Source organism: Prionailurus bengalensis, chromosome A2, assembly GCF_016509475.1.
Source record: "Prionailurus bengalensis isolate Pbe53 chromosome A2, Fcat_Pben_1.1_paternal_pri, whole genome shotgun sequence".
In the NCBI taxonomy this organism is placed as follows: Eukaryota; Metazoa; Chordata; class Mammalia; order Carnivora; family Felidae; genus Prionailurus; species Prionailurus bengalensis.
The window spans coordinates 3,415,015-3,442,645 of record NC_057348.1 but is presented as its reverse complement, the minus strand read 5'-3'; the positions used below and the strand labels follow the sequence as shown (position 1 = coordinate 3,442,645).

Genomic DNA, 27,631 nt, shown 5'->3' with positions numbered 1-27,631 from the left:
CGTGCCCGCGCCGCCGCCGACGTGGCCTCCAGCGGTCGCCCCACGTGTCCCTTGCCGCGTCCCGTCGCCACCCTGCCCTGCGGATCCGATCCCAACATGGCGGCGCCCAGCAAAAGGAGGAACGGCGAAGGCGCGAGCTGGTGGGCTGCGTTGCTCCTGGCGGCTGTGGCGTTGAGGCCGGGGGAGGCGGTGTCCGAGCCCACGACGGTGGCGTTCGACGTGCGACCTGGCGGCGTCGTGCACTCTTTCTCCCAGAACGTGGGCCCGGGGGTACGTATCGCCGCCGCCCCGGGGGCTTGAGCGGTGGCGCCGGTGGGGGCGGGTCCTGAGAAGGGGGCCTGGACCGTCAGGGGCGGGGCCTGGCTTGGGAAGGGACTCTGGGGGTGCGGTCATCTCGGAGATAGGGCTGAATTTACGCGGAGCGGGACTTCCTGGGGTCTGGCGACCTGGAGGGGGTGGGTCACTAGCCTCGGTCCCTGTTTCCTCTCGCGTGCCTCGCGTGCGCAAGCAGCCCTAACTCCCAGACCGGGCGAGTCCCCGGCCATTGGAGGGCAGAGCCGGCCCAGAAGTGGGGGGAGAGGAGGCCGGGGGGGTCTTCACCTCCAGGCCCTGCAGAGGGTCAGCCTCACTGCGGCTCTGACTGCGGAGGAGGTGGACAGACGTTGCCCCTTCTCCGTTGCACAAGGAGAAGGATGCCCTTCAACCCTTTCACCGAGGTGGGAGGCTAGGCCCTCCTTAGCCGTCAGTCAGCAAGGCTGGGGCCAGCCCAGCGCTGCCCCTAGCTCGTTGGAGAAGCCCGTCCCCTCCCATCTTCATTTTCCCTGTCTGTTACAGGTGTCACTAGCTGCGATGTACCACTTCCTCATAGCCAGATGTCGCCCCAAGTGCTTTATTTGCTAGGACCGTTTCACAGATGAGGAAAACAGACTCAGCAAAGTTTTCACTTGTCTGAGGCCCACAGCAGAGCAGAGAAGGGCCTCCTGGTGCCCCTGCTTCCAGAGTCCCCAGATGGGTGGGTGCTTGGAGGGTGGGGGACTTCCCCCTTCCTGTTCTCCATCCCCCAGAAGCCTCGTGGGCTGTTTGTCCTGACTTAGGAGCTCACTAGCAGGGAGACAGGCAGGGGAGTTCTAGGTCTGTAGACACTGGGAGGCCCTGTGGGGCTGGCCTCCAGGCACATCAGCCCAGAATCGGGCTCTACCTCCTGTCCTTAGTGCAGATGTTCAAAAGCCGGATGTTATTTATTTTTTTAATTTTATTTATTAGTATTAGTTTGTTAGTAATTAGTGTTTTTTAGATGTTTATTTACTTGAGAGAGCATGAGTTGGGGGGGAGGGGCAGAGAGAGAGAGAGAGAGAGAGGAGGACAGGGGATCCACAACGGGCTATGCGCTGGCAGGAGCAAGCCCGACGTGGGGCTCGAACTCACAAACTGTGAGATCATGACCCAAGCTAAACTAGGACGCTCAACTGAGCCACCCACGTGCCCCAAAAGCCAGATCCTCTGGATTTTGGATCTCGGAAGGACATCCACCATAAGCACTTCCTAACAAACTTTTTTCCATCTTCAATTTGTCTCCAGGACAAATATACATGCACGTTCACCTACGCTTCTCAAGGAGGGACCAACGAGGTGAGTTGTTCCAAATTCCACGTAGTTTTGTATGGCGGTATCCGTTGTCGTGGAGAAATGCTCTCCAGGGAACAGTAGAGGTGGGTCACACCCACATTAACTCACACTCGTGGCACTGTTCTTGCGTCACCCATGAAAGAGCATCCTCCAGTTCACTAACGATGGCAGGTTTCCCCCTATAATTCCACACAGTGAACAAAAGTCTGGATGCGAAGAGGCCCGTGAGGTGCGGCTCTGTTCCCGGGAGCCTCTGTCAGGGGTATTTTGTTTGCCTTCCGTGATGCATGACAAATCACGATAAATTTAGCAGCTTAAAACAACCCCCATTTACTGTCTCCCGGTTCTGAAGGTTAGAAGCCGTGATCAGCGCGGCCAGGCGCTTCATAAAGCCAAAATCAAGGCGGCAGCCGGCCAGCTCTCATCTCCAGGCTCCTTCGAGTTGTCGGCAGAACTCAGTTCCTCGCCACGTACGACTGAGGTCCCCATTTCGTGGTGGCTGTTTTCTCCGGCGGCCGGTGGCCGAAGAGGAAATAAGATTCGAAACATAAGAAGGATGTGATTCACCCTTGCTGGCTGTGGGGGGGAGCGCGAGGCAAGGAATGCAGATGGCCTCTGGGAGCGGAGGGCAGCTCCTGGCTGGCGGCCGGGCTTCAGTCTTCCAGCCGCAGGAACTGAGCTCTGCCCCAAGCACGTTGGGAAGAGTTCGAAGGGGAGTCCAAGCCTCAGATGGGAGTGCCTTTCGCTGACACCTTGTGTCCGGTCTTGGGAGACGCTGAGTGGGGCCCACCATACCCAGCTTGTGTCGGGGACCGAGAGCTGCTTAGTGGGCAGTGCAGTGAAGCTGCTAAACTTGCGGTCACACAAGGGTGGTGAGTTGAACGGTGCTCCCCCAGAAGCCACGTTCGCTTCCTAATCCCTGGAACCTGTGACTTTGACCTTATTTACGTATTTATTTTCGTTTGTTTTTTAATGTGTATTTTACTTTGGAAAGATGGACAGAGACAGGATGTGAGCAGGGGAGGGGCGGAGGGAGAGGGAGGCACAGGATCGGAAGCAGGCTCCAGGCTCCGAGCCGTCAGCACCCAGCCCGACGCGGGGCACGAACCCACGAACGGTGAGATCGTGACCTGAGCCAAAGTCGGACGCTTAACCGACTGAGCCACCCAGGCGCCCCTAAGCTTATTTAGAAGAAAAAAAATATATCTGCAGGCGTGAGTTAAGGACTGTGCAACGGGGAGATCGTGCTGGGTTATCCCAGTGGACCCTGAATCCAACGACAATAACTCTTACAAGAGATACTCCGGGGAGATTTGATAGAAGAGGAGAAGACACTCAGAGGAAAAGGCCAAGTAAAGACAGAGGCAGAGATGGAGGGACGCGGCCACAAGCCAAGGGACACCTGGAGCCACCAGAAACCAGAAGAGGCAGGAAGGATCCTTCCCTAGAGCCTTTGAACTGTTCTTGCGTCACCCATAAAAGAGCATCCTCCAGTTCACTAACGACGGCAGGTTTCCCCCTATAAGTCCACACAGTGAACAAAAGTCTGGATGCGAAGAGGCCCGTGAGGTGCGGCTCTGTTCCCGGGAGCCTCTGTCTGGGGTATTTTGTTTGCCTTGCGTGGCAGCCTGGCGGTGACACCTTGGTTTGGACCTCTGGCCTCCAGAACCGGGAGGGAATACAGCGTAGCGGCTGTAAGGGAGGAGGTTTGTGATACTTCGTCACGGCAGCCCCGGGAAATAATGCCCGCGGCCACAGACTACAAAACAGCCAGGAACGGACGCACCAGTACAACGAAGAACTCCGAGAATAAGGTACTGGTTTATTCAGGAGGGAGAGCTTCAAGGGTTCGGGAAGAGGCGCAAACAGACTTTCTCAAAATCGTTAGAAGAAAAAGGGAAGAATTCATCGTCCCTGTAAAAATCGGTAAACAGCATCTCCCTGTATCCCTGATTGTGCTTTGCTCCCAATCAACCAGACTTTGGGGAAAGCCTGCTCTCCTTCCAGAACAGTCTGTGGCATGGTGTCGCCCTACTGTGGCCGTTTATCGGGTGCCGTGCGCTGTGCCGAGCCGTGCACACGTCTCGTTTCTTCCTCTCCATGGCCCCGGGAGGCCATACTGTTCTGCCACGACCTGGTTTCACACACGAGGACACGGAGGCCCGGGGTCCCCCAGCTGGGAAGTGACCGAGGTCCCCAGGGCATATACACCCCTAACCACTGCTCTGTGCAGGAAACACCAGCAACTTGGAAAAGAGCGCGCGCACACACACACACACACACACCCGCCACCGACGAAGCTCTCAGAGCTACAGCGTTGGGGGAGGGAGAGCCAAGTTCAGTGGCGCCGGCTGGGGTGACTGTAGGCTGGAGCCTTGTCTTGGAGCAGCCGTTGCGTCACAAACTGGAATTCCAGCACGGGGCTCCTTTCGTTCATCTTGGAGGAGGGGGCTCATCCTGGAGGAAACCACCTAAGAAAAGCAGGTGCGCTGTGGTGCGGGCTCGTTCCAGGAGCACCCGTCTGGAACTGTGGCCGAGATCACAGGTAGCCGGCTGCCGGGCGGGTGGCGCTGTGGGAGCCCGACGGGGCGCTCGGTGGCCGCTGAACGTGGCTGGCGCCCAGGACCCGTGGGCTCCCCCCCTCGCAAGCGAACGGCTGGCCGGATTCTCAGCGGATGTGCAGGGATGGTTTGAGACGTTCTGTGGGTTCTCCCTAGCGACATACAGGGCAGCACAGCAGAGGTGGCCCTCGGAGCAGCTGGAACGGCAGTCCGGGGGGCCGTCGCGGCCTCTCTGCAGAGGCGTCGCCAGCAGAGAGAAGAGAAGAAACCCCGATTCCTAGCCGGCTCCCAGTGCCCCGCTCTCCAGCAGCTCGGACCCGAGGCGTCTGAGGGAGAACAGCCCGTGCTTGCTCCTTCGACAGTGGTTCTGCAGGGGGTCGCCTGGGAGGCCGGTGCTGTCGGGTGACATTAGATCCAGGGTGACTCCTAATCTCTCAGTGCCGGCCAGGAGGCCCGGCAGCTGGAGCGCTTGGCCGTGGCCGGTGGGGGATGCAGAGTGGCCATTTCTTACCAAGTCAAATGTACACTTGCCCTGTAACCCGGCACTTCCACTGCTAGGGGTCTGCCCGCTGGTAACGTGCACGACCGTCACAGCAGCGGGATTGACAGTGGCCAACGAGGGAAACAGCCTGAGTGTCCGTCGGCAGGTGAGTGGATACACAGAGTGTGTCCACCACGCACGCAGGGCAACATCACTTGGCCACGGACAGCAGCGAGGAGGCGCCCACACCCGCTGCCCCGTGAGGGACCCTGAACACACGACGCCCAGGGAAGGAACCAGACACGAGAGGCCCCAGAGTATAGGATTCGACTTATGTGAAACGTCCAGAACAGGCTCATCCACCGACAAAGAAATGAGTTCCAGCTGCCAGAGACTGGGGAGACGGGGTGTGTGTGTGTGTGTGTGTGTGTGTGTGTGTGCGCGCGCGTGTGCGGGGGAGGGGTGACTGCCGAGGGAGATGGAGTTCTTTTCCGGGGAGGCGGAATGTTCCGGAACTAGGTCGTGGTGATGGGATGCACACCTGGGAACGTGCTAGAAAACACAGACTTGTTTGCTTTAGAAAAGTGAAAGGTCCGGTACGTAAATATTGCCCAACGAAGCCATTGAACAAGTGACCTGTGGTCGCCCGCAGCAGCGTGGGTGAGCGTCCGGGGCCGCGTGCTGAGTGGAAACATACACGAGACCTGCCTACTGCCGGATTCCTCTCGGAGGACGGTTTTGTAAAGGCCCAGCTCTGAGACAGGAGATGAGGTCCGCGGTTACCAGGATTTCGCGGGGAGGGGTTAAGTGCAGAGGGAAGGGGCCGGGGGATTCGGGGAGACAGAACTGGTCTGTACCTTGATGGGGCGGGGGACACACAACCGGAGTGGGCTCTGTCGTGTCCCATCTGTCGTGTGTGTCCTAATAAAAACTGCCAGCAGCTGCCACTTAGGCGTCCTCTGTCACGCCCAGCCACTTCTGTGCCCGGTTCCCCTAGCTGCACAGACAAGGTCCCGGGGGCTCGGGCTGTCCCAGAGCACACACTCACGGGCGTCTGATGCCAGAGCCGGAGCCTTACCAGCTGCCCACCGTGCCAGCCACGAGACCACAGTCAAGTTCATGTAACCACAAGGTCACTCACAGTTGACCCTGCTGCTTAGAAGCTCTTGGTTTTAAACTGGGTTGGCGTTCATTTTTTCAAACCATGTTTAAATGTTTGCCTCATTTTCAAGAACCTTTTCAGAGCTGTGGCAAACCTCTGTCTCACAGCATAAAACCATTTCCAGGTGCTCAGAGGCCTTGGGGCCATGGACAGGTGCTTTAAAAATTTTTTTTCAGTTTTTAATTAATTTTAGACAGAGTGAGGGCATGATCAGGGGCAGGGCACAGTGGGAGAGGAAGAGAGAGAGAGGGAGAGTCTTAAGCAGGCTGCATGTTCAGTGCGGAACCCAGTGCGGGGCTCAATCCCACGACCCTGGGATCTGGACCTGAACCTAAATCAAGAGTCAGGCGCGCAACCGACCGACCGAGCCACCCGGGCGCCCCTGGACAGGTGCTAATTTTAAACAGGGAGGAAAAAGAATCTGAGTCTGCGGGTATGGCTTGCAGCCGTCCCACCAGAATAATAGGTCCCCACCTCCATGCTGCAGGCAAGCGGCATCTAGATGACCATTTACTCCCATTATAATTAACCTAAACACAGCCTTGCTCTCCTTAATGAAGACGCTCTAACGTTAAATCAGGACTGCCAGTACTCGGTGTATATTATTAGTCCCGGGAGGGGACTGCACACTCGCATTTTACTAGCAAAATACACAGATGCCGCAGGCAGCCCAGAACCGGCCGTGGTTGTCTGTTTCCATTCGCCGGGTTTTCAGAGGCCGTGAAAGCTAGAAGAAACTGTTAGCGGTGTATTTGGGAATCACAACGTTTTTGATTTAAAAAAAAATTTTTTTTAGCGTTTATTTATTTTTGAGAGACAGAGACAGAAGAGGGTCAGAGAGAGAGGGAGACACAGAATCCGAAGGAGGCGGCAGGCTCTGTGCTGACAGCGGGGCTCGAACTCACGAACCTCGAGATCGAGACCTGAGCCGAAGTCGGACGCTTAACCGACTGAGCCACCCAGGCGCCCCTTTAATTGGATTTCTAGAAAGCTAACACCTCCACGTCATTGAAAAAGAAAAACACATAAAAAAGCTTTCTGGTGCCTTCCATTGTCCAGGCCCCACCCACGTCCTCCGTGTCACCATGAGTATCACAGTCTTGGCGTTTGCGCTGAGGACGTTATGATCATTCAACGAGCATGAATATACTGTGTTGCCTTTTACTGTTTATTTTCCTTGATAGGCTTTATTTTTCAGGGAAGTTTGAGATTCACAGCCAAAGTGGGCAGAGGCACAGATTTTGATACCCACCCCCCCCCCCAGGCCCCCCGTGCACGGCCTCCCCCGTCAATGATGGCCACCACCAGAGGGGACATCTGTTAGAGTCGCCGAACCCGCCCTGCCGCGTCATTGTGAGTCCCGGCCCGTAGCGGACACGGGGGTTCATGCTTGGTCCCGCTCCTGTGGGTTTGGACGAACGTGTGAGGGCACGTCCCCACCGTCATGGCCTCACCGCCCCTGAGCCAGGCTCCGGCCGGCTGGCCCAGGGAAGGTTCGCTCACTTTGCAGAACCAGAGCTGAACCTGAAACCCACAGAGTGTGCCGTGAGCAGTGAGGCCGCGGGCCCGGGACCGACCTGTGTCTTTCTCTCCCCAGAAGTGGCAGATGAGTCTGGGGACCAGCAAAGACCACCAGCACTTTACCTGCACCATCTGGAGGTAAGTCAGGGGTCCCGGGGTGGCGCCTCGCTGAGTCTGCTGTGGGTGCTCGCCTGGGGTGCTGGGAAGACAGGGTCCTACACCCCAGAGGGCGCACAGGCAGGGGGCAGACGTCACACAGGTACAGATGGGAGAGGGGGTTTGCCACTGTGCGGGGGTGGGGTGGGGAGGGCGCCCCAGGCAAGCGCGTTAACACTGAGGCCAAGAGGGGAGGGGGGAGGAGGAAAGCAGCCCCGGGGGAGGGGTGGGGCTCCCCGCCATTGTCACCCTCAGTCCCCCGCCCAGGCTTTGCAGTCCCGGAGCGCCACGAGCGAGCCACAGCCCAAGAAGGGACAGGAACGGGGGTGCTCAGCCCAGTGGGGGGGTAGGGCGCTGGGGCTGTGTCGCATCATGTCCCTGCTCCCCTGGGCCCTGTGGCCTGGAACCGACTCCTGAAGCACTGGTTGTGGGTCTGGGACAGTGCAGGCCCTTTGGGGGAGACATGGAAGTCCGGGCCGGGATGCCCCCCTCAGGGGGCTGGGGTGAGCACGGGGGGACAGATCCACAGACAGGAGATACTTGGGTTGTGGCAGCAACAGCCATAAAAAGACACGGGGTGTTTTAATTCGCTCATAGGCGCCACCTCACAGTCCCCTGCCCGGTGCTTTACAGACAGCAGGTGCCTGCCAGCAGCGTCGGGGGATCTCCTCCCCCACGCTCTGCACTGGCCCCTGTTGGCAACAGGCAGAGGCCCCAGGGGCCAGGAGCCCAGCGTCCTAGTCAGGTCCCGCCGAGAGGAGACCCTGTCCGCAGCCCCCTGGCCTCAGAAGCGTCCCCGGGGCGTCCGTCTGTCTGCAGATCACCGCCCGGCACCAGGGCGTGTGAGCACCAGCCCTCTAGGTGCCCAAGGACCTGCTGGCCACAGGGCCACCCGTTCGGCAAGAGGTCATGCCTACCTGGGCTGGCCTCCCGGTTCCGGACACTGACCGATCAGGCCCTGGCAGCCACCAGGGCTTAGAGAATCTGGGAGGCCCCCTGGAGCCCCCCCCACCTGCCCTCCTGGTGCACCCCCAGGGGGGCTCTTCACACGGCACGCGCTGCCGGCCCCTCTCAGCCCCTCGCTGCTCTGGCCGTGCTGACCTTGTGGTCCTTCGCCTGCCCCCATTTGCACCCTCCCCGGGACCTTTGCCCTCCGCCCAGGGCAGCTGGCTCCCTCCCCTGCCTAGTTAACTCCTGTATTTCTCACCACCGGGGATGTTGCCATTTCTTGGTCCCCAGCACAATGCCTGGAAATGCCTTTGGCCTTCGATGACCAAGCATTCAGTGAATGAACATAAGGCTTCCCATCCTAGAACAGCTGGGGCCCAGACAGGAGAAACAGACCTGTCAGTAAATGAGCCGGATGAATGTTCTAGCAAAGAGGAAAGGCTGACCCTCTTGCCTGCCCCTCTTTCGCAGGCCCCAGGGCAAGTCCTACCTGTACTTCACGCAGTTCAAGGCGGAGGTGCGGGGCGCAGAGATCGAGTACGGCATGGCCTACGTGAGTACAGGCCGCGCGTGCGGGGGTGGCTGCCGTGGTTCGTGCCATCGCAGACTGCTCCTTTCAGACCGCCGGCAGGGGTGGGGAGGCGGGTGAAGTGAGACAGACCTCAAGCCCCCAGGGGGAGATTCTGTAACCCGGGAGGACACGGGACGCCTCGCAGACTCCGGACCCGGACGTGTCAGGGAGACGGCACTGGGCCCGGAGACCCCCAGAGACCCGGTGGGCGGGGCAGGACACCTGGCCTCCCTCTCCTACCACCTGCCAGTCTCTGGCCAGTGCCCCGCTGCTGCCCAGGCCAACAGGAAGCCAGAGGGGAGGGTCCCACTCTCAAAGTCCCGGATGCTCAGCCCTGGGGACACGGGCAGGGACGGCAAGGGCAGCAGCACAGGCGGTGTGCTCACAGGGGTGGGGGAGGGCCCCACGTGCCTCGGCTCCCGTGACCTGTCGTCCGTGGCCCGGGCAGCCCCTTCTGCCACGCTCCTGAGCCCCGCTGCCCCCACCAGGGGCCGGCCACACTGCGGAGCCGCTCCCCTGGTCCCCCCTTCTGCATTGGGGTCAGAAACAGTTGGAAAACCACTTTATTGGTCCAGGAAGGGGAACCAGGAGGGACAGGCATGAAGAGGTCTGTTGCCAGGAACCGGCAAGGCCCTTGCAAAGCCTGCGGGCCAGGCCGGCTCGAGGGGGGCGGGGGAGGCGGCTGGCACTGTAGGGACTTCTGCAGGGACCTCGGTCCTGCTCTGAAGGCCCGCCCGGGGTCATTGAGGATAATCTCCTTTTCTTAAAGTCGGCTCCTGATGGACTTTGCTCACCCCGACAAAATGCCTTCCCACTCTCCAGGGCCTGATTGCAGAACTGATCGAATTGCTCTCTGGGGTCCTGTCTTCCTTTAAAACTCTCGTTTAGCTGACTGGAGACACAAGTCTGGCGTTTCAAAATTACAGTCGAGAGGCTGCGGTGTTTGTGTCCTTTCCGTACGTTAACCGAAGGAAAAAAACCGAAGGAAGTAACCTTCCTCCGAGGATTTGCAGCAAAGGCGTGACGTTTTAAGCCGGTTGACAATCTCTTAAGTGGATTAACCGCCGGCTCCTCTGGATTTCCTTTCGTGCTTAGAAAAGCGCCAGGCGCCCCTTTGGTGAAAGCAGGTGGCTTTAGCCTGTGCTGCTCTGGGAAGCAGACCGGAGCGTGTTCTTTCCTGATTAGAAAAGCTTCCACGGGTTCTTTTTCAGTCCAAAGCTGCGTTTGAAAGAGAAAGCGACGTCCCCCTGAAAAACGAGGAATTTGAAGTGACCAAAACAGCAGGTATGAAAGGATGGATTGTTGGGGGGCCCTGGGGGGGGGCGCAGTCGGTTAAGCGAGCGGCTCTCGGTTCCGGCCCAGGGCATGGTGTCCCGCTTTGTGGGTGTGAGCCCCGTGGGGAGCTCTGCGTGGACAGCGAGGGGTCTGCTGGGGATTCTCTCTCTCTTTGCCTCTCCCCCACCTGCTCCCTCTTTCTCTCAGAATAAATAAGTTTTTAAAAAACACTTAAATAAGAAAAAACAAACAAGGGATGTTTGGTGCAGATAGGCCCCAGGTACACAGGCAGAGAAGATGGGGGTGCAGGGCGCCCCATTGCAGAGAGGGGAGGCTACCCCTCAGCGCCCCAGCTTATAGCCCAGCGTCTGCGGACTGTTGCCCGAACACTAGTAGTTATTTTCGGCTTCGTGGGGCAGACATACAGCCTCTGAGAGGGCAAAGGCGATCCGTCAGGCGCCACAGGTCACTGAGTAGGCGTGGCTGCGTTCTAATAAAACTTTATTGTACGAACACGGAAGCGTGAACTGCCTATCCCTAAAATACCATTTTCCTGTCGGTTCTCGTTAAAGTTGTTTAAAACGTAGAAGCCGCCCTGAGCTCATGGCGCAGGCCACGCTTGGCCAGTCCCTGCTAGAGAACGGAGGGCACGAGAGTCTGCTGCTCGGAGCCCTGTGGCCCTTGGGGACGCTCGGGGTCGCTCCACAGCAAGGGGTCCTGTGACACCCACACAGCCTGGCCGTCCGGGCTCTGTGACGAGGAAGAGTTCCTGTGCTTTTCACACGGAAGGTGTCCGCGAGGCATCGAGGTTGCTGCCGGCCCCGTGTGTCGTGGGGAGGCGGGGTCACCTCTGAGGTCGGGGAGCCCCTGGTGTCCTGAGCCGTGTTGGGCTCTGCGGGGCGGGTGCTGGGCAGGAGGAGGGGTGGGAAGCTCCACAGCCGGGGCTCCGGGGAGGGCGAGCGGTTAGGACGATGGACACGGGAGTGGGGCCACGTGGCGGGGAGCCCCGAGGGTCCTGAGGGACAGCAAAGATAAGGCGAAGGACCCCTGTGATTGTGGGAGTCACCGGGCCTAGGGATGGAGGAGGGGGGTGCAGTGAGTGGGGGGTTGGGGCGTGAGGGGCCTTGGGTCTGGAAGGAGCCCTGTCCTACCTGCAGGTCCTTGGAGGTGGGGGACTGTAGCGGTCAAGGGCAAAGGAGGTGGGGTTGCCAGTGCAAACGGGAGGTGATGCAGCTCGGCCGCCATCCATTCTCGCAGGATGACCTCGGCTCTTGCCACGCTGAGCTTTCCGGGGGTTTCTGCTGCCCTCAGGACAGCCTCCCCTCCCCTGTGTCCCTCACCCAGTAGACTTCAGGCCTGGGGGCCTTTCCGTGTCGGGTCCACTGTGGGGACGGCGCCCGGGCCTGGCCCGGGGCCCGGAGCGTCTCACCCCAGTGCTTCTTGTCTTGCAGTGTCCCACCGGCCCGGGGCGTTCAAGGCCGAGCTGTCCAAGCTGGTGATTGTGGCCAAGGCATCCCGCAGTGAGCTGTGACCGGGAGCCCCCGGCAAGGGTGGCTCTTCCCCATCCCCGCCGAGGGAGCTGGGCCCTGGGAGAGCTGGCGCGTCACTGGTCTTCTGGGGGAGTGGGGGGGCGACTGTCGGTCGACGTCCTCTGAGCATGGAGCACGGGTCTGGGACCCACTGCCCGTCTCTCTTACCGAAAGAGGCACTGACTGAGGCACTCGGTGGGGGACTCCCAGGGGGACTCCCGGCCTTTCCGAAACCAGTGCGCGCCTCCCTGTGGATCCGGCCAGGCTCCAGGTCACTCCCTGGAAGAGCGATCCTGCCGCCCTGCCTCCAAGCCTGCCGCTTTCTTGCAGTTTCCCGGGGGACCTTCTTCCAGACTACCTGGGAGGAAATGAAGTGTTCTTTCGTATTTAAATAAATAAGACGATTGAAGAGCTACCACCCAGACTTGGCGACGGGCAGTAGGGGCTGCCTGTCTGGGCGCTCGGGGCTGGGGGCCCAGGGACGGGGCAGGGCCCGGGCGCCGGCACGCCCCTGCCTTGCTGGAGACCTGCGTCGGCCCCGGGCACCTGCACTCTCCGCGTTGCCCGCAGAAGCGCCGGGCCCACGGGGGCCGAGCGCTCCAGGGTGGTTGGCTCAGCTAATCTCTTGGATGGCGGCATGGCGACTTAAAACACCAGCGGGGACAAACACCCACAGGCAAACATAAATGAAACCCCCAAGTGTCCCAGCCACTCAGAAGGGCCTTGGTCCTCCCAGCAGTGGGCCTGGGACTGTGACCCCCCAGCTTGCCCGTCAGCCTGCCGTCTCACAGTGTCCTCTCATGAGCACACGAGGGGAAGAGAAACCGCGAAACTCTGGGCTTTGGTCCGCCGGGCTGTGAATCGGATCCTTGCTAATGAGACGCACCTCGTGGGCTGGCCTCCCTCGTGCCGACCTGAGAAACGGGGCGCTGCGGTGACCCCAGTTGCCAGAGAAGAGGCGGGTGTTGGGGCTCCCGCCCAAGAGCGCGCACCTACAGGAGGTGGGGTAGGACCGTGACCCCGTCTACACCCGCGGCGGGCACCCGTGTCAGGAGCAATTTCAGAGCTCGGTGTGGGCGTGTGAACGACGGCTGTTTCCAGAACAAATAACAAAGGGGGACTTCGGGGGGCCCACTTGACCCAAGAATGGATGGACTTTGAGGTCTGGTAAGCACAGGGACCTGTGGGTGTCACAGCGACTCCGGTGAGGGCCGCGAGCCTCTGCCACTCCTGGCTGTGAGGCTCGATGGACTGAAAAACCAAGTGATTCTCAACAGGCCCCCGGAGGTGGATGGCTGTCCGAGGCCTCCTGCAGAAACAAGGCAGCCGGAAACTGGCAGAAGGGACGCGGCCCCCGGGGCCGCTGAGGGTCACGTGGGCTGGACCCCGGCAGGAGGGACAGATGCTTCCACGGTCGGCCCGGAACCACTGAGCACGTCTGAATCCCTGGGCGTCCTCAAGGATGCAGAGCCCCGGGACGCGGCAGGACATCTGGACACAAACTGGCGCCTCCTCTCCCCCCGCCCAGCCACGTGGGGGCATCCCCTTGTAGCTTTCGGGCAAACCCGCCAAGGACGCCACGCTGGCCCCGGGGGCTGTGGTCGTGATGAGGGGCCGAACCCGACCGAGCCATACAGGACGAGCTGTGCATGCCCGCTGGTCTGTCCCGGCGCCCGCTGGAGCGGAAAGGGAACCCGTCGGCGAGGCCCACGGGCGGGTGACGTTACACGCAAGCTCGACTTGAAAGGCAAAAGCCCCGAGCCCCGGGAGGACAGGAGAAAGCTGTCAGCCCCAGCGATTCAGTCGCCAGTTGCACATAATGCCGACCGAAGATGTGTGCTTTTATTTGGAGAGCCGTGTCGTGCTCTTTGGTTTTTCTAAATTAAATCTCAGATTTATGGAAAGAGTCCAGGCAGGCTGGACAGCCCAGCAGGGCACAAGTACAAAGCGTTATGCACGTTGGTTGATGGAGTCCGCGTGCAAAGCCGAGGACAAAGGCGCTCATGGGGGGCTTCTCGGGTACTCAGAATGCGCGTCCCTTCCTGAATGCGAACGGTCTCCCGACGGAAGATGGGAGGACAGGTTTGCCTTCGAGGGCTGGGGCAGAGGTGGGAGCAGTGGCTCTTGGGCACGAGACCTTGGGGTTTTTCAGGGAAAAACCACAGAAAGGCCACCCTGCATCGGGGGCCGTAATGGCTTGTGGGCTGTTGCAGCAGGCCGGGGTGGGGGGTGGGGTGGGCGAAAGGGCCAGGTGGGGACTGTGGCAGGCCAGGGGGGCCGCGCCCATCCATGCAGCCTCACCAGCAGGCAGTGCAGGCTCAGGCCAAGTTTTCGAGAAAACTCCAAACCTAGATTGGTACGTGTAACTTCCTTGTTTTTAACTAATGCCAAACGTCTCGAACGACGGACGGAGTCAACCAAACCCATCTTCTGGCCTAAAAAGGCCTGCAGGCCTCCCGTGTGAAGGCTTCGCCCAACAGACCTGGCTCTGCAAAAAACGGTCAGGGGACGTCATTGTCCCCGTCCCCGCGGGCGCCCAGAGTCACCTTCCCGGCGCGTCAGGGGACTGGCCTGTAGAGCGTTCTGCGGCCTGTTAAAACGCGTGTCCCCTTCCGACACACAGAAGTCACAGATTCACTCCCACACCCCACGTGCCCATCTGTGCCCCGAGGTGAGAGTGGCGCGTCTTCCGGGGGTGTCGCCAAAGCCAAAATTGGCCGCGCTTTGCTCTCGGAGGTCTTGGGAAAGACCCTTGAGCCCCAAGCAAGGGGCACACTCCGTCCCCTCCCGCGTGGGAGTCAGGGCAGCGATCCCAACCAAATGGAGGCATCCTCGCCCGCAGCCCCCACCCCAGCGCTCTCCTGGCTCCCTGCGCTCGACCCCCAGGGCAAGAGCGGGAATCTGTGCCCTCCTAGCCCTGGAGGCGGAGGCTGGAGTCTGCAGTCAAGGTGTCCCTTGGGCTGGTTCCTTCCGAAGGCCGTTCAGGCGGCTCTCCCAGCTTCTGGAGGCTGCTGGCAGTCCTGGCTGGTAGACACAGCCATCCAGAGTCTGCCCCCACCTTCACACGGCCTTCTCTGTCTGAATGTCCCCCTACGAGGACGCCAGTCATGCTGCACCAGGGGCCCACCCCCACTCCAGCGTGACCTCAACTGATTCCATCGGCGAGGACCCTATTTCCAAACAAGGGTGCATTCAGAGGTTCTGGGGGCTAGAACTTCAACCAAAGAATTTGGGGAGCTGCAGCTCACCCCCACAACACTCCCTTTCTTCCCGTTCACCACGACCCTGTCGGAAGGAACAGGCAACATCGTTAACATGACGAGGTGGCAGGTGCCAGCCTTCAGAAGCATCGAGGGAGTGTAGGGGTGCTGGGGGTCAGGTCAGGCAGGCCTGGGTGGGCAGCAGCCTCGGGGTGCGTGGGGAGGCCGCGCCCCCGCAGGCTGAGCTCTTCTCCTGTTGAGACGGTGCGGGAGGAGAGTCCTTAAAACCGCTGCCTCCAACGGATCAGCATCCTCTCGGGGGGGGGGACGGGCGCCCGTCCCGGGGATTTGGCCAGAATCGGGCGGGAGAAAAGAGGTTCTAGAACGACCCCCACCCCCCTCCCCCCTCAGGAAACCCCGGGCCGGAGGTCATATGCTGTCCTCGTCCAGCATCCGGGTGAGGCCCTCGCAGATCCGGCGCAGGTGTGAGCGGTAGGGCTCGGTGGGGCCGTAGAGCGCGGCCAGGAAGTCGCAGTCGGCCAAGTGGCCAAAGACGTGGTTGATGCGGCCGTGGGACTTGGCGGTCAGGTGCGCGCCCACGGCCTGGTGCAGCAGGTCCCGGCACTCGTGCAGGCCGGCGGCCAGCACGCGCCGGTCGAAGGTGAAGTCCACCTGGTGGAAGCTCACGGCCGTCATGGCGAGGCGGCGCGCCCCCTGGCGGAAGCGCTGCAGCAGCGCCAGCTCCTCGCCGCCCAGCTGGCCGCCGCGGAGCAGGACGCCCAGCTTCACGGCCACCTTGACCAGGTTCTTGACCATCCTCTGGGCCTCCTTGCGGCTGCGGGTGAACTCCTTGGTGGCGCGGTACAGCTCGTCCAGCACCTCGCCGCTCGCGTCATCGATGAACACGGCCACCGTGGCCTTGGACGCCATCTTGCCCAGCAGCTTCTTCTGCGCCTGCAGGGCCAGGCTCTTGGTGCTGAACGTGTCCATCCGCCCTGCCAGGGGGAGAGGCAGAGGGCCGTCAGTCCCCGCGGCCCGTCAATTCCGGGGACCTTCCCGGAGGGCCCCTTTGGGGTGCTACCGCGTCATCCCAGTCTGTGAAATGGGCCCGAGCCTGCCCAACCCATGAGCCCGCTGCGAGGCACACGACTGGGGGCAGGGCGGGGGCACGTCGGCCGCGACCGGGAGCCACGCGATTCGTTTGGGCTCAGGTCATGGTCTCCGGGTCGGGGGATCGAGCCCCACCCGAGGCTCCGTGCCGAGCGGAGAAAGATCCTCTCTCTCTCTCACACCCTTTCCCCACTCTCTAAAAAATAAAAAATAAAAATAAAAATAAAAGGAAGGAGGGTGACATCTGGGCAGGATGTTCTGAAGGCCGCCGCTTGCGGGCCCGGCACCAGCCTTGCCGCGGGGTTGAGGAGGACCTCACCGTGCGTTAGGACAGGTGGATTCCAAGCCCCTGAAGTCCCGCCGGGCATTCCCCGCCCCCATCCTGCAGTGCAGTGAGACGGGGTCCCAGGCCCCAGCTGTTCAGAGTGGCGGAGCCCAGTTGTTCCCAATCCCGCAGCCTTACTGGCCCTGTGCCTTTACAGCAGACGGCCCGAGGCCCGCCTCCGGCGTGGGCAGCATCCTGGGCTGTGGGGCCTGGGGGGGGTCACGAGTGAGGTTTCTAGAAACATTGTTCCAACGACGCCGCCTGTGATATGGAAACACTGACCTGTGACAGCTCCCACCCTTCCTGGGCTGGGACAGTGGCAAGGGGCGTGGCAGTCCAGCCCTCGGTGAACAGGGACCTGTCTCCGTGTCAGACTACTGGATTCCTCAAGCTCTGGAGCCTCCCTCCAGCCGCCTCCTTCCTATAGTGCCAGAATCTTCCTAAGCTGCACATCTTGGCATGGACCGTTTTCTTCTGAGGATGTGGGTCCCAGGACCAAGCCCCACACCCCATTCAGATCCCGGCATCTTTGCCGGTAAACTCCTATTCATCCCCCAAAGCCCTGGCCCCTGAGCCCCGGCCTCTTCTCGAAGTTTCATCCCTCAGCTCCGCTTCGATACTGTCTCCTCTAGGAAGCCATCCCCGAACAAACCCACGGTGAGGCACGGCCTCTGGGCCACACAGTGGTCCTCCGTCCCCCATCACTGCTCCGCCCCTGCCCCGGGCTTCACTCCCCAACCGTCCTGTGTCACCCCAGCCCACGGGGGAGAGAAGGGGCCTGATTCCTTACCTGCTGTGTCCTTGGAGACTCCAGAAAAATGAATGAGGCGAGCCTGAGAGCCGCCTCCAGCCCTCACCCATCGCCCCAGGCCCTGGTCGAAGCCACCCCCACCCCAGCCCCAGGCCAGCCGGACCAGGAATGCCCCGTGGGTGCCCACTCAGCCCAGAGCCCCCACAAAGACCATCTTTGTGCGAGCTCACACCCCGGGAGAAGTCCCCTCCGCCTGCGCTGCCCTCAGAGGTCAGGGTGGCCACGGCGAGGACTGGACAGCCTTCCCTGCCCCCCACACCAGTCACCAGACCCCGGGGCTACACGGGCCTGGGCCAGAGCAGGGGTGCTGCTGACTCAGCACCACAGGGCAGGCCCTGAGCCGGCAGCGTGTGACTGTTTCCTCATATCCGCCAGGTATTAGGCTGGCTGCCAGTTTGCTGAAGAAATGACACAGGCTCAGAGAGCCTGAGCCACTGCCCCAGGGCCACACAGCAATACCCTTGACCGCCTGCCTCTGCGTGCCTAACTTTCTCCGCCTTCCCCGCTTGACGCCTGCAAATCACCCCAGTTTCTTGGGCGCCGGGAGCTGTGTCAGCCACAGATCTAGCCCCCCGGGGCCTGACCGCTTAGCCAAGCAACATAACCGCCCCGTGCCTCAGTTTCCCCATCTGTAAAATGAGGAAGATAGAACCAACTCTGTCCTAGGGCAGAAGGTTGTGGCCAATCCAATGCCCCCCCCCCCCCCCCAGGCTGCGAGCTTCCCTTGGGCCAGAAGCTGGATGCCACGGCCTAGAATTCCGCCATTCAAGCTCCCTGAATGCACACACCTACTTCTCTGTCGGATTCTCTGGAAAAAGAGCAGCTTGGCACAAGGGGTGCCCGTGCCTCCCCGATGCCTCCCACCCGTTTCTCTAGAATGTTCTGTCCTGTTCCCTCTACCGGGGCCCCTCCTCTCCCTATTACTCATCCTGTAAACTGCTCATCCAAATCTCAGTGTCACAGTCACCTCCTCCTGGAAGGCTTCCTGGATGTCCCAGGCTGGGCCAGGTGCCTGGCGGCTCCCGTGGCGCCCTGGCGTGCTCCATTTTGGCCTCGCACGCTTTGGTTTCATTGCTCATCTCCCTGGCCTGACGGTGCAGGCAGGGACTGGGTCTCCCTTGTCCACACCGTGCCTCCAGCAGTCAGCCCGGGGCCTGGTACACAGCGGGCACCCCGCAAGCGTTCGTTGAATGCATGGGGGAAAGGATGTCCGTGAACGCAAACGAGAAGAAACCCCAAGGTCCCGAGTCCAGTCTCCCCAGCTTACAGATGAACAAACTGAGGCTCGGAGAGGAAAAGGCCTTTCCCTGGGTCCAGGGATGAAGTCAAGGTACCTGACCCTAAGTGCCCTGGAGCCCTGGTCTTTCAGCCTATCTCAGTCGCTGTGTGACCCTCGGGAGGATTCCATCCGTCTCTGGGCCTTGGCTCTCCAATCTGCCAAGTCCTGAGGTGGGATGTGCCGGGAGGGGAGCTGGGCCCTCAGCAGGACCTCCCTCCTAAGCCCAGAAGGAAAAGGGAGCCTCCCTCTCGGCCTCCACACTCCTAACCCCTCCGGCCGGTCCCCAGACCCGCTGACACCTGGGCCAGCCCAGCTGCGTGACCCCCCATCCCCGACCCATTGTTCTGCCAGGAACCCCCCATCCACGCAGCCAGACAGGGAGATGACTACTGTCCCGGGGGAGCGGGCCACAGACTAAAATAGACCCTGGCCTTCCTTCCTTCCTGTGCACTCACCCAGGTCTGAGGACGGGCAAGCCAGGAGGCGGCCAGACGGCCACATCAGCCCTTCTGGGGCGGGGCGTTCCCAGGGACTGCCGAGGGGCTCGGGGACCAGACGGTCAAGTGTCCACAGTCCCTGATCACCAAATGCCAGGGCACCCCACTGTCCTCAAAGCTGAAAAAGCCTGCTAAAGGATCAAGGGCATGGCTGGACCATTCACTCGGTCACTGTATGAGCATTTATGGAGCACCAACTGTGTCCCAGGCACTGGGTTTACTGGAATGACCAAAAGAGCTCCCATCCCTGCCTTCCGGGGGGTTCCAGCCTTCTAGAGTCAAGCCACCTTGTCACTCACAAAATACTTTGGGAGGGGGCACCCAGCTGGCTCAGTCGGGAGAGCGTGCGACTCTTGATCTTGGGGTCGTGAGTTCGAGCCCCACCTTGGGTGTAGAGATTACTTAAAAATAAAATCTTTTTGACATAAATAAGTCTATGAAACATTGCGATAAAGGTGGCAGGCAGCCTGAGGCAGACGGATCAGGGAAGGGGTGTGGAACATCCCATGTTCTGTACAAAATGTTTGTACAAGTGTAAAAAGCCATCAGGCTTCTGTGGTTGTGCGACTCTGTGATTATGCTGCAACCCGGCAAGCTGCACACTTTGAAAGGGTAAGTTCTATGGTTACGTGAATTAGATCTCGATCACACACACACACACACACACACACACACACACACACACACACCTGTAACCTTTCTCCAAAGAATGATCCATAAATGGCCAGCCAGCAGCTGAAAAGATGCTCAGCATCATTGGCCAGTCGGGAAATCACGATGACTTCACCCACCCCCCACCCCCCACCTCCCCGCCAGGATGGCGGCCGTCGCAGCAACGGACAACGGCAAGCGTCAGCAAGGGTGCGGAGACACCACGGCCCTCGGACACGGCTGGTGGGAGTGGGAAACGGGGCAGCTGCTGTGTAAACCGGTTTTCCGGCAGCTCCTCAAACACCCATAGACTTACCCCCAGGACCCAGCAATTCCGCTCCCAGGCATCTGCCCAGAAGACGTGGGAACGGAGAGCCATGCAGACCGCGCACGCGCACGGCAGCGCGGTTCACGTGGCCAAGGAGTGGCGTCAACCCAAGTGGCCGCCAGTGGGTGAAGGGACAAACAGGGCGTGTCCGCAGCGTGCTGGAATATTGCCCTGGAACGTCACTCAGCCGCGAGCAGGAGCGAGGCGCCCGCGGACGGACCCGAACACACGCCGCTCAGGGAGGGGACCCGACACGAGAGGCCACACAGGCTGTGAGTCCGCGGGTGTGAAACGCCCAGAACGGGCTTGTCCAGGGATGGGAAGGGGGCTCGTGGTTGCCAGGGGCTGGGGAGGGGGTGATGGCTGATGCGGATGGGGCTTCATTTTGGGGAGAGGGAATATTCTGGAAGTTGAACACTTTAAAGCAGTGAATTTTATATGAGGATTACATCTCCTCAAGCCAAACACTTCCTATATATATATATATATATATATATATATATATAAAGTGTATATATTTTACACCTCTGTGCCCCTTCCTGTATACATTTTAGGCCTCATTTTTTAAATGTTAAATAAATTTATCAGGATTTGGCCCACATTGTGGCACAATAAAAGGGTGGCTCGAGTTGAGATCTGTAAATCACTTCCACCTTGCCAGGCACACGGCGGGCACCCGCGGATACGTGGCTGATCGGAAAGGATTCCCTCCTGGCAAGGTCAGGCCCCCACACTTGAGGACAGGTTGGCATAGGGCGCTTCGCGGTGACCTTGTAGCTACAAATTCCCATCAGAGAGCGCCCCCACCAGGCGCCTGGCTGGCTCAGTCGGTTAAGCATCCAACTCTTGGTTTCGGCCCAGGTCCCGATCTCACGGGTTTGTGACATCGAGCTCCAAGTCAGGCTGCACGATGGCACAGTGGCACCTGCTTGGGATTCTCTCTCTCCTTCTCTCTGCCCCTCCCCCAGTCGTTCTCTCTCCCTCTCTCTCTCTCTCTCTCTCTCTCTCAAAATAAATAAATAAACTTAAAAAAATGTTTCTAAGTTAAAAAATAAAATAAAAGTGTGCAAAACCCCACTCAGTGGTTTAGGTTTTTGGCAGAACGTTAGGAAGTGGGGGCCCGGGGGCTGCTCCAGGCACGTGGCTGGCTGCCTCGTGTCTCTGGTCCCTGTCCACCCTCCCCCCCCCCAGTGCCAGAACATCCTGTTATCATCACAAGCAAAAAGAAAGCCCTCCAAATCTCCAAAAAGGCCCCCAAGAGGCATCTCCTTTGCCGGAAGGCAGAGACACCAGAACCCAGTGAACACAAAACAAACAGGGTAATTTCAGAGAGAGAGAGGGGCCAAGGGGGTGGTGACAGCCAGGGACAGCAGGTGACCTTGGCCAGGGTAGTCAGGAAAGCCTCTCTAGAGGTGGAGCTGCTGGAACTGGGACCTGGAAGGACAAGGTCTGGGGGAAGGTGAGCCAGGCAGAGGACATAGCTAGTGCAAAGGCCCTGGGGCAGGACTGTGCCTGGTGTGTTAGAGGAGCAGCGAGGAGAGTGAAGGCCACCGTCCAGGTCCTCCCACAGCCCCGACCCCTCCCTACTGGGACTCCACACAGGCCCCATGCCCTTGGGGGCAGCTTTCCTATCTATGAAATGGGTGTCCAGGTACAGAGTCCTTGGCTCTGTTGCCTCTTGCCCTGCCCCAGCACTCTAGAGCCCAGTCCTCCTCTGCCAACCCCACTTTGTCTTTTGGACTCCAAGCTTTGCCCTCGTCCCCAGTATGGACACTCCAAACGCCCTGCACACTGGCCACCGACGCTGACCTTGAACCTGCAGACGCAAAGGTCGGAGGCAGGACTGTACCTGAGCCTCCCTGGGCAGGTGCAGGGCACACACCCGTCCCCCGCAGTGGCCCCTGTTCTGTCTGATCCCCTCGGTTCCCAAACTCAGGAACCGGGCCAACCTCCCCCTCGCTCGGGCCACGACCCCGTCCACCAGTCTCCCCGGGGCTCAGTCGGTTCCCGCCTCGCCCATGCCCTCGCCGCCCCTGCGTGTGCGGCGCCTCTGAGGTTGGGGGTAGGGGGCCTTCTCAGCTTCGAGAACCCCCCGCTCCGAGAGGCTCTCCCTGACGCGGCAAACCATTCACCCCTGGTCTCCCCCGTCCAACCTGGGCTCGCTACGACCCACCCACACATGCCCAGGGCACAGTCCCACTGCGGGGGGCCCCTCAGCCCCCACACGTTTCTGGTTCGACACCCTGGGCGGGGGGGGACGACAGGGGTGTGGAGGTGGGGGGCGGGGGACAGGGATGCCCCAGGGCAGGAGATCCAACTTTCCAGCGTCCTCACTGCCCCACAGGTGCCCCACGAAGGCGACATCCCATTCGCCGCGCGCTGAAAACTTCGTACCCGTTACCAGCTTTCCAGAAGAAACAAACGTGCCCCCGTATGTTTCTCCCCACATGAAGGACGTGCGTCCCACGATTTGCAAACACAGTAAACTATACCGGCTCTGCGGAGCCCATCGAGTCTCACCAAATGCTCCCGATGGGTTTTGCCAAACTGGTTTCGGTAGCGAAACCAGGGGCGTGCTTGGCAAACACGTGCGGGGCCGGCACGGGTGGCCTCTGACGTGTGCCTGCACACGAACGAGCCAGACGAGCGTGAAACAGGAGAACGCGGACTCCGCGCATCCATCAGCAGGGAGAGCAAGTTCCGGGCCGAATCCGACGGTCGCTTTCCAACAGGGGGAGGAGACTGCCTCCTCGGGGCTTTGGGGCTACCCACAAGGACACAGCCGCAGATGTGACACTTTCTTAAGTTTAATTTTCCTCATCGACAGTTTGTTCGGCGCCGCTTTCTTGAGTCAGACCGGGAGGTGGCAAACCGAGGCAAACCACCGCCTGTTTGTATCAATAAAGTTTTATTGGCACACGGCCGCAGCCACGGGCTCCCCTGCTCCCTATGGCTGTCTTCACGCTCTAACGGCAGCCGCGAATACATGGGACGCGCCCGAACGGCGTAAGAAGCCGAAAATACTACTGGGCCCTTCGTGGAAAAAGTTGGCCAACCCCGGGTCTAGACGACCAACAGAACAATAAATCCCACCCCGATCTGTGGTGGTTGCCAATTTCCGTGGTGGTTGCCAATTTCCGTGGTGTAAATTTCCCCACCGTGGCCAATTTCAAGCTTCCGCCGCGACGTGGGCGAACGTGGGGGCTCACCGTTTCCCCCAAACACATACGGCAGATAAGCGTGGCTTCAAGAGCGCAGATTATAGTAGGAGACGGGAGAATAATTAGAAAGTTACGATTTATGACTATTTATGACTTTGCTTTTTGTAAGTTTTATCCACATACGATTCACCTACCATAAAATCCGCCCTTTAGTTTTTGAGGTTTATTTATTTTTTTTAGTAATCTCTACGCCCAACGTGGGGCTCAGACTCACGACCCCAAGATCAAGAGTCAGGCGCTCTGCGGACTGAACCAGCCAGGGGCCCCAAACTTTGCCCTCTTAAAGCGTACAACTGAGGGGCACCTGGGTGGTTTTCAGTAGGGGAAACTACCACCTCTTGATTTCGGCTCAGGTGGCGACCTCACAGTTCGTGGGATCGAGCCCCACGTCGGGCTCTGCAATGACAGTGTGGAGCCTGCTTGGGATTCTCTGTCTCTCCCCTGGTTGTTTTCTTTTTCATTTTTTTTTAAATTTATTTTTGAGAGAGAGAGAGAGAGAGAGAGAGCCAGCGGGAGAGGGGCAGAGAGGGAGACACAGCATCCGAAGCAGGCTCCAGGCTCCGAGCTGTCAGCACAGAGCCCGACGCGGGGCTTGAACCCACGAACTGTGAGATCGTGACCTGAGCCGAAGTCGGACGCTCAACCGCTGAGCCACCCAGATGCCTCCCCGCCCCACCCCCTGCTTGTTTTCTCTCTCTCTCTCTCAAAATAAATAAATTAACTTAAAAAAAAAAAAATAAAGTGTAAAACTCAGTGGCTTTGATACCTTCATAGAGTTGTGGAACCATCACCACGAATTCCAGAACATTCCATCACCCTAAAAAGAAGCCCCATCCCCATCGGCAGTCACCCCCCCCCATCCCTGGCCCCGAAGAAACCCCTTCCTGTCCGTGGAGGAGCCTGTTCTGGACGTTTCACACACGCGGACTCACGCCCCGCGTGGCCTCTCGTGTCTGCTTCCCTCCCTGAGCGTCGTATGTTCGGGGCCCGTCCGCGGGGCGGCGGGGGTGGGCGCCTCGCTCCTTTTTATGGCCAAATAATATTCTACACCTCCATTAGAATAAACATTATTAAAACATAATGTATTGAACTGTAGGGTCACAGTCTGTCGCTTTTCATAATGGCTGTGTTTAACAACCCGACCGTGAAATTCCTGACCGGGTGGCAAGTGACTCCCGTGGGCTGGGACGAGCCAGCTGCCGCCGGCCCCTGGTCCACGGGCACCCTGTCCCCACCACATGAATTCTTTATGTCCCACACAAAGGGTGTCAATAATTGATGAGCCAGCTCAGCAGGGCCAGGCCGCCACTCCACCCCACGTCTCCGAGCCCCAGCTGCGGTGGCCCACGGTGGCCTCGGGGGCCCCAGGCCTCTGTCCACAGCAGCAAATGCCCCCGCCGTCCCTGTTCCTGCACGATACCCGCTGCCATCACGAGGACACCCAGTGCGTCGGGCTCTGACCAACCGTCACTCGGACCTCACACTCTGTGCCCGTTTTAAGTAAGGCAAGAGGAAGAAAGGAATCTCTGGTCTGAGGGGCCTGGGGCACCCACGGTTTTCAAAGCGGGTTCTCCAGAGCCTTTGAGTGGCCTCCCCAAGGACGGGCGGGGTTTGGCCACCTGCTGGCGGCAGCGGGAGCCCGATTTCCGCTGAAGCGGAGCTTGGGGGCCAAGCAAGAGTGTCGGGAGACCACAACCCACCCTCTGCAGGAAAGGCCAGGCCGGGCTGGGGCTCGGGCCAAGCAGGTGTTTAGCAGCAAGTGGAGGAGGTTTCAGGGTCCTGTGGCAGGAATGTGGATGCAGCCCCACCTCCCCTCTTCACAGCCTGAGCTGGGCCCCTGGGCCCAGGGCCCCCCCCCCCCCAGGATCCTGCTCTCACAACTCCCCATCAGCATGAGGATATTTCTGGATGGATGAACACCCATATCCCCCAAGTCCGATCTGAGAGCCAAGCGAGGGAGGGCACCGGCTCGGCCTTGGTCGGTGCTGGGTCCTCGGCGCCCTGCACCAGGCTGTGGCTCCCAGCAGGTGTTCAGAACCTGTCGAATGAATAAATGACCTCCCAGCACCAGGGAGGGATAAAGTCCAAGAGCTCACACGAGGTCCTCACTGTCCAGCCAGGGAAACTAAGGCCCACAGAGAGAGACAGAGGCAGCCCAAGGTCCCATAGCAGTATAGCACGAGCCCCTCTGGAGGGGGGCGCCCCCAGGTAAATGTTCCCCACATTCCACTACCCCACTGGATAGCAGTGGAAATCGAGGCCTGGAGAATGGGGCCTTAGGAGATCCCAAGGGCTCAGCCAGAGGAGCTCCCAGGAAAGCTCAGGCGGGGGATCCCAGGGAGTTATCTCGTGGTGGGGGGCCCAGGGGAGGTGCCCCGGTACCTGGTCCTGGCCTGTCCATCTCTAGGACCCCACCTCTAAGTCTCTAACCCCTGGGGCTGCACCCGGACAACCTCCAGTCATTATTCAGCATCTGCCTCTGGGCGGGGACCTTTCCGCCACCGCAGCTGGAGCTGTACCCCCTCCTGGCCTCATGGGACAGACAGGGGCACTGAAGCCTCTGAAACCCCACCACATGGGATCACCAAGCAACGAAAGGCCCCCCCTCCTCCCCAGGCCTCAGATGAGGAAACAGGTTCAGAGGGGCGTCTGACCTGCCCAAGGCCACACAGCCAGAGGGGACGTCACGGGGCCTCCAATCTGCACCTGTCTGACTCATCTATTGGCTTAAGGACCTCCCGCCTTCATCAGAGCAGGGTTCAAGCCGCCCCCCCCCCCCCGCGAGCACTCCCCCCCCACCCCAGGGGTCTGGGCACTCACCCACCACCAGCATCCCAGACCACCAGGCCTGTCGAGTGGGAAAAGCACAGCCCAGGTGTTTGTGTGGCTGGGGCTTTGTTCCGGTTTCCATAGGTACAGCGTCCCTGGGCCGGCCCCTCTAGGCTCCTCCCAGCTGCCCAGCCCTTGCCTGGCAGTCCCCTGGCCCAGCCCATCTAGGCAACTTGTTATGTTTTAAAATTGGTGCCCGTGAGGGGCGCCTGGGTGGCGCAGTCGGTTAAACGTCCGACTTCAGCCAGGTCACGATCTCGCGGTCCGCGAGTTCGAGCCCCGCGTCGGGCTCTGGGCTGATGGCTCGGAGCCTGGAGCCTGTTTCCGATTCTGTGTCTCCCTCTCTCTCTGCCCCTCGCCCGTTCATGCTCTGTCTCTCTCTGTCCCAAAAATAAATAAAAAACGTTAAAATTGGTGCCCGTGGACCCGGCATAGCCGTGAAGGAACAGCCCGGGCAGAGACCCCGGGGCAGGGCCCCGTCTGGAGTGTTGGAGGAAGGTGGAGGTTGGTAAGGCTGGAGCAGAGCGAATGAGTGAAGGGGAGAGAGGGAGGGCCAGGAGGAGACACATTCCTGCATTTAATCCTGGAAGCAGCCCTCTCCCCCAGGGAACTGTGGTCCGTCCCACTTTACAGACAGGAAACTGAGGCTCAGAGAACCCAATCACTGGTTTCTGATACCAAGGTGAGTGGCAGATCGAGAACTTATCCCTCTGATTCCAAGGTCCAGACCCTACGACCACTAGGCTGAACTGCCCTCACCCCACTGTGCCCCCCCTCCCGGGCATTCAGCTCCCCAAGCTGGGCTCAGGTATGCTCAGGAAGCAACCTCGGAGGCCTGTTTACAGCTGCGACTGAACCTCCTCCAGGAGAACGCCCCCAGGATAGAGGAGGCGGTGATGCGTGCGGATATGGGTCAGGTCACTTGCCAATTACCTTGGCAGCCACAGTCCCAATTCACAGCTGACAAAACTGAGGCCAAAGCTTCAGGGCACTGAGGAACTCCCAGGTGGCCAGTCTGGGTGGGCCTGGCCATGACTCTTCCAGCTGCCTGGACCAGTCAGAAGCCACACGCATGCCCATCGTCACACCTGTGGCCAGGCTGTCCACCACTGGAATGCCCTCCCGACTCTGGAATCTGGCCGTAGCGCCTGGCACCCTGCACTGTGGAAGGGGCAGAGTCCATCAGAGTCCCCATGCGGGTGAGGGGACGCTGGACTCAGAGCACAGCCCCACGGTAGGGAGGGCAGTTCACCCAGTCTGCCTCCCCCTACCCCACACAGTCAGAGTGACAGGGACACCGAAGGAAAAGGAAGAAACCGAGGCAGGAATACAGACAGGAGGAGCAGGGGCATGGGGGCGACACAGACAGGGCGTCCAGACGGCCCCCGAGGTGCGGAGCGCCGCGGCATCGCTCGCTCACCTACTCTCCGGGTCCTGTCCGTCGGTCCGACCGTCGAGGCTCCGTAAGGCCGCTCCGGAGGGGCCGTTGCGGCGGCCGCGGGACTCGCGCGGGAGGACTGAGAAGGGACTGGACGGGCGGGGCGGGGCGG

The 27,631-nt window shown here is 60.2% G+C and overlaps 3 protein-coding genes across 6 annotated transcripts; 2 read left to right on the top strand and 1 right to left on the bottom strand.

Annotated features, from left to right (window-relative positions):
- Positions 1–12,245, top strand: MYDGF (myeloid derived growth factor). Of its 2 annotated transcripts, XM_043586249.1 has the most exons (6): positions 1–270; positions 1,579–1,629; positions 7,428–7,489; positions 8,927–9,008; positions 10,238–10,310; positions 11,753–12,245. In XM_043586249.1, the coding sequence occupies exons 1-6, from the start codon at positions 97–99 to the stop codon at positions 11,830–11,832; spliced, it is 522 nt and encodes a 173-aa protein (XP_043442184.1). In that variant the 5' UTR covers positions 1–96; the 3' UTR covers positions 11,833–12,245. The 2 variants fall into 2 exon arrangements, with proteins under 2 accessions (XP_043442184.1, XP_043442185.1); XM_043586250.1 differs by lacking the exon at positions 11,753–12,245 and having other exon boundaries at positions 6–270; positions 9,796–10,276.
- Positions 2,750–6,606, top strand: LOC122486734. 2 transcript variants are annotated; one of them, XM_043586248.1, is made up of 2 exons: positions 2,750–4,257; positions 4,471–6,606. In XM_043586248.1, the coding sequence occupies exons 1-2, from the start codon at positions 3,647–3,649 to the stop codon at positions 5,132–5,134; spliced, it is 1,275 nt and encodes a 424-aa protein (XP_043442183.1). In that variant the 5' UTR covers positions 2,750–3,646; the 3' UTR covers positions 5,135–6,606. The 2 variants fall into 2 exon arrangements, with proteins under 2 accessions (XP_043442183.1, XP_043442182.1); XM_043586247.1 differs by having other exon boundaries at positions 2,750–4,264; positions 4,478–6,606.
- Positions 10,786–27,631, bottom strand: TNFAIP8L1 (TNF alpha induced protein 8 like 1). Of its 2 annotated transcripts, none has more exons than XM_043586252.1 (2): positions 27,502–27,631; positions 10,786–16,025 (listed from the first exon to the last, which is right to left on the bottom strand). In XM_043586252.1, the coding sequence occupies exon 2, from the start codon at positions 16,018–16,020 to the stop codon at positions 15,460–15,462; it is 561 nt and encodes a 186-aa protein (XP_043442187.1). In that variant the 5' UTR covers positions 16,021–16,025; positions 27,502–27,631; the 3' UTR covers positions 10,786–15,459. The 2 variants fall into 2 exon arrangements, with proteins under 2 accessions (XP_043442187.1, XP_043442188.1); XM_043586253.1 differs by lacking the exon at positions 27,502–27,631 and adding an exon at positions 17,256–17,359 and having other exon boundaries at positions 14,188–16,025.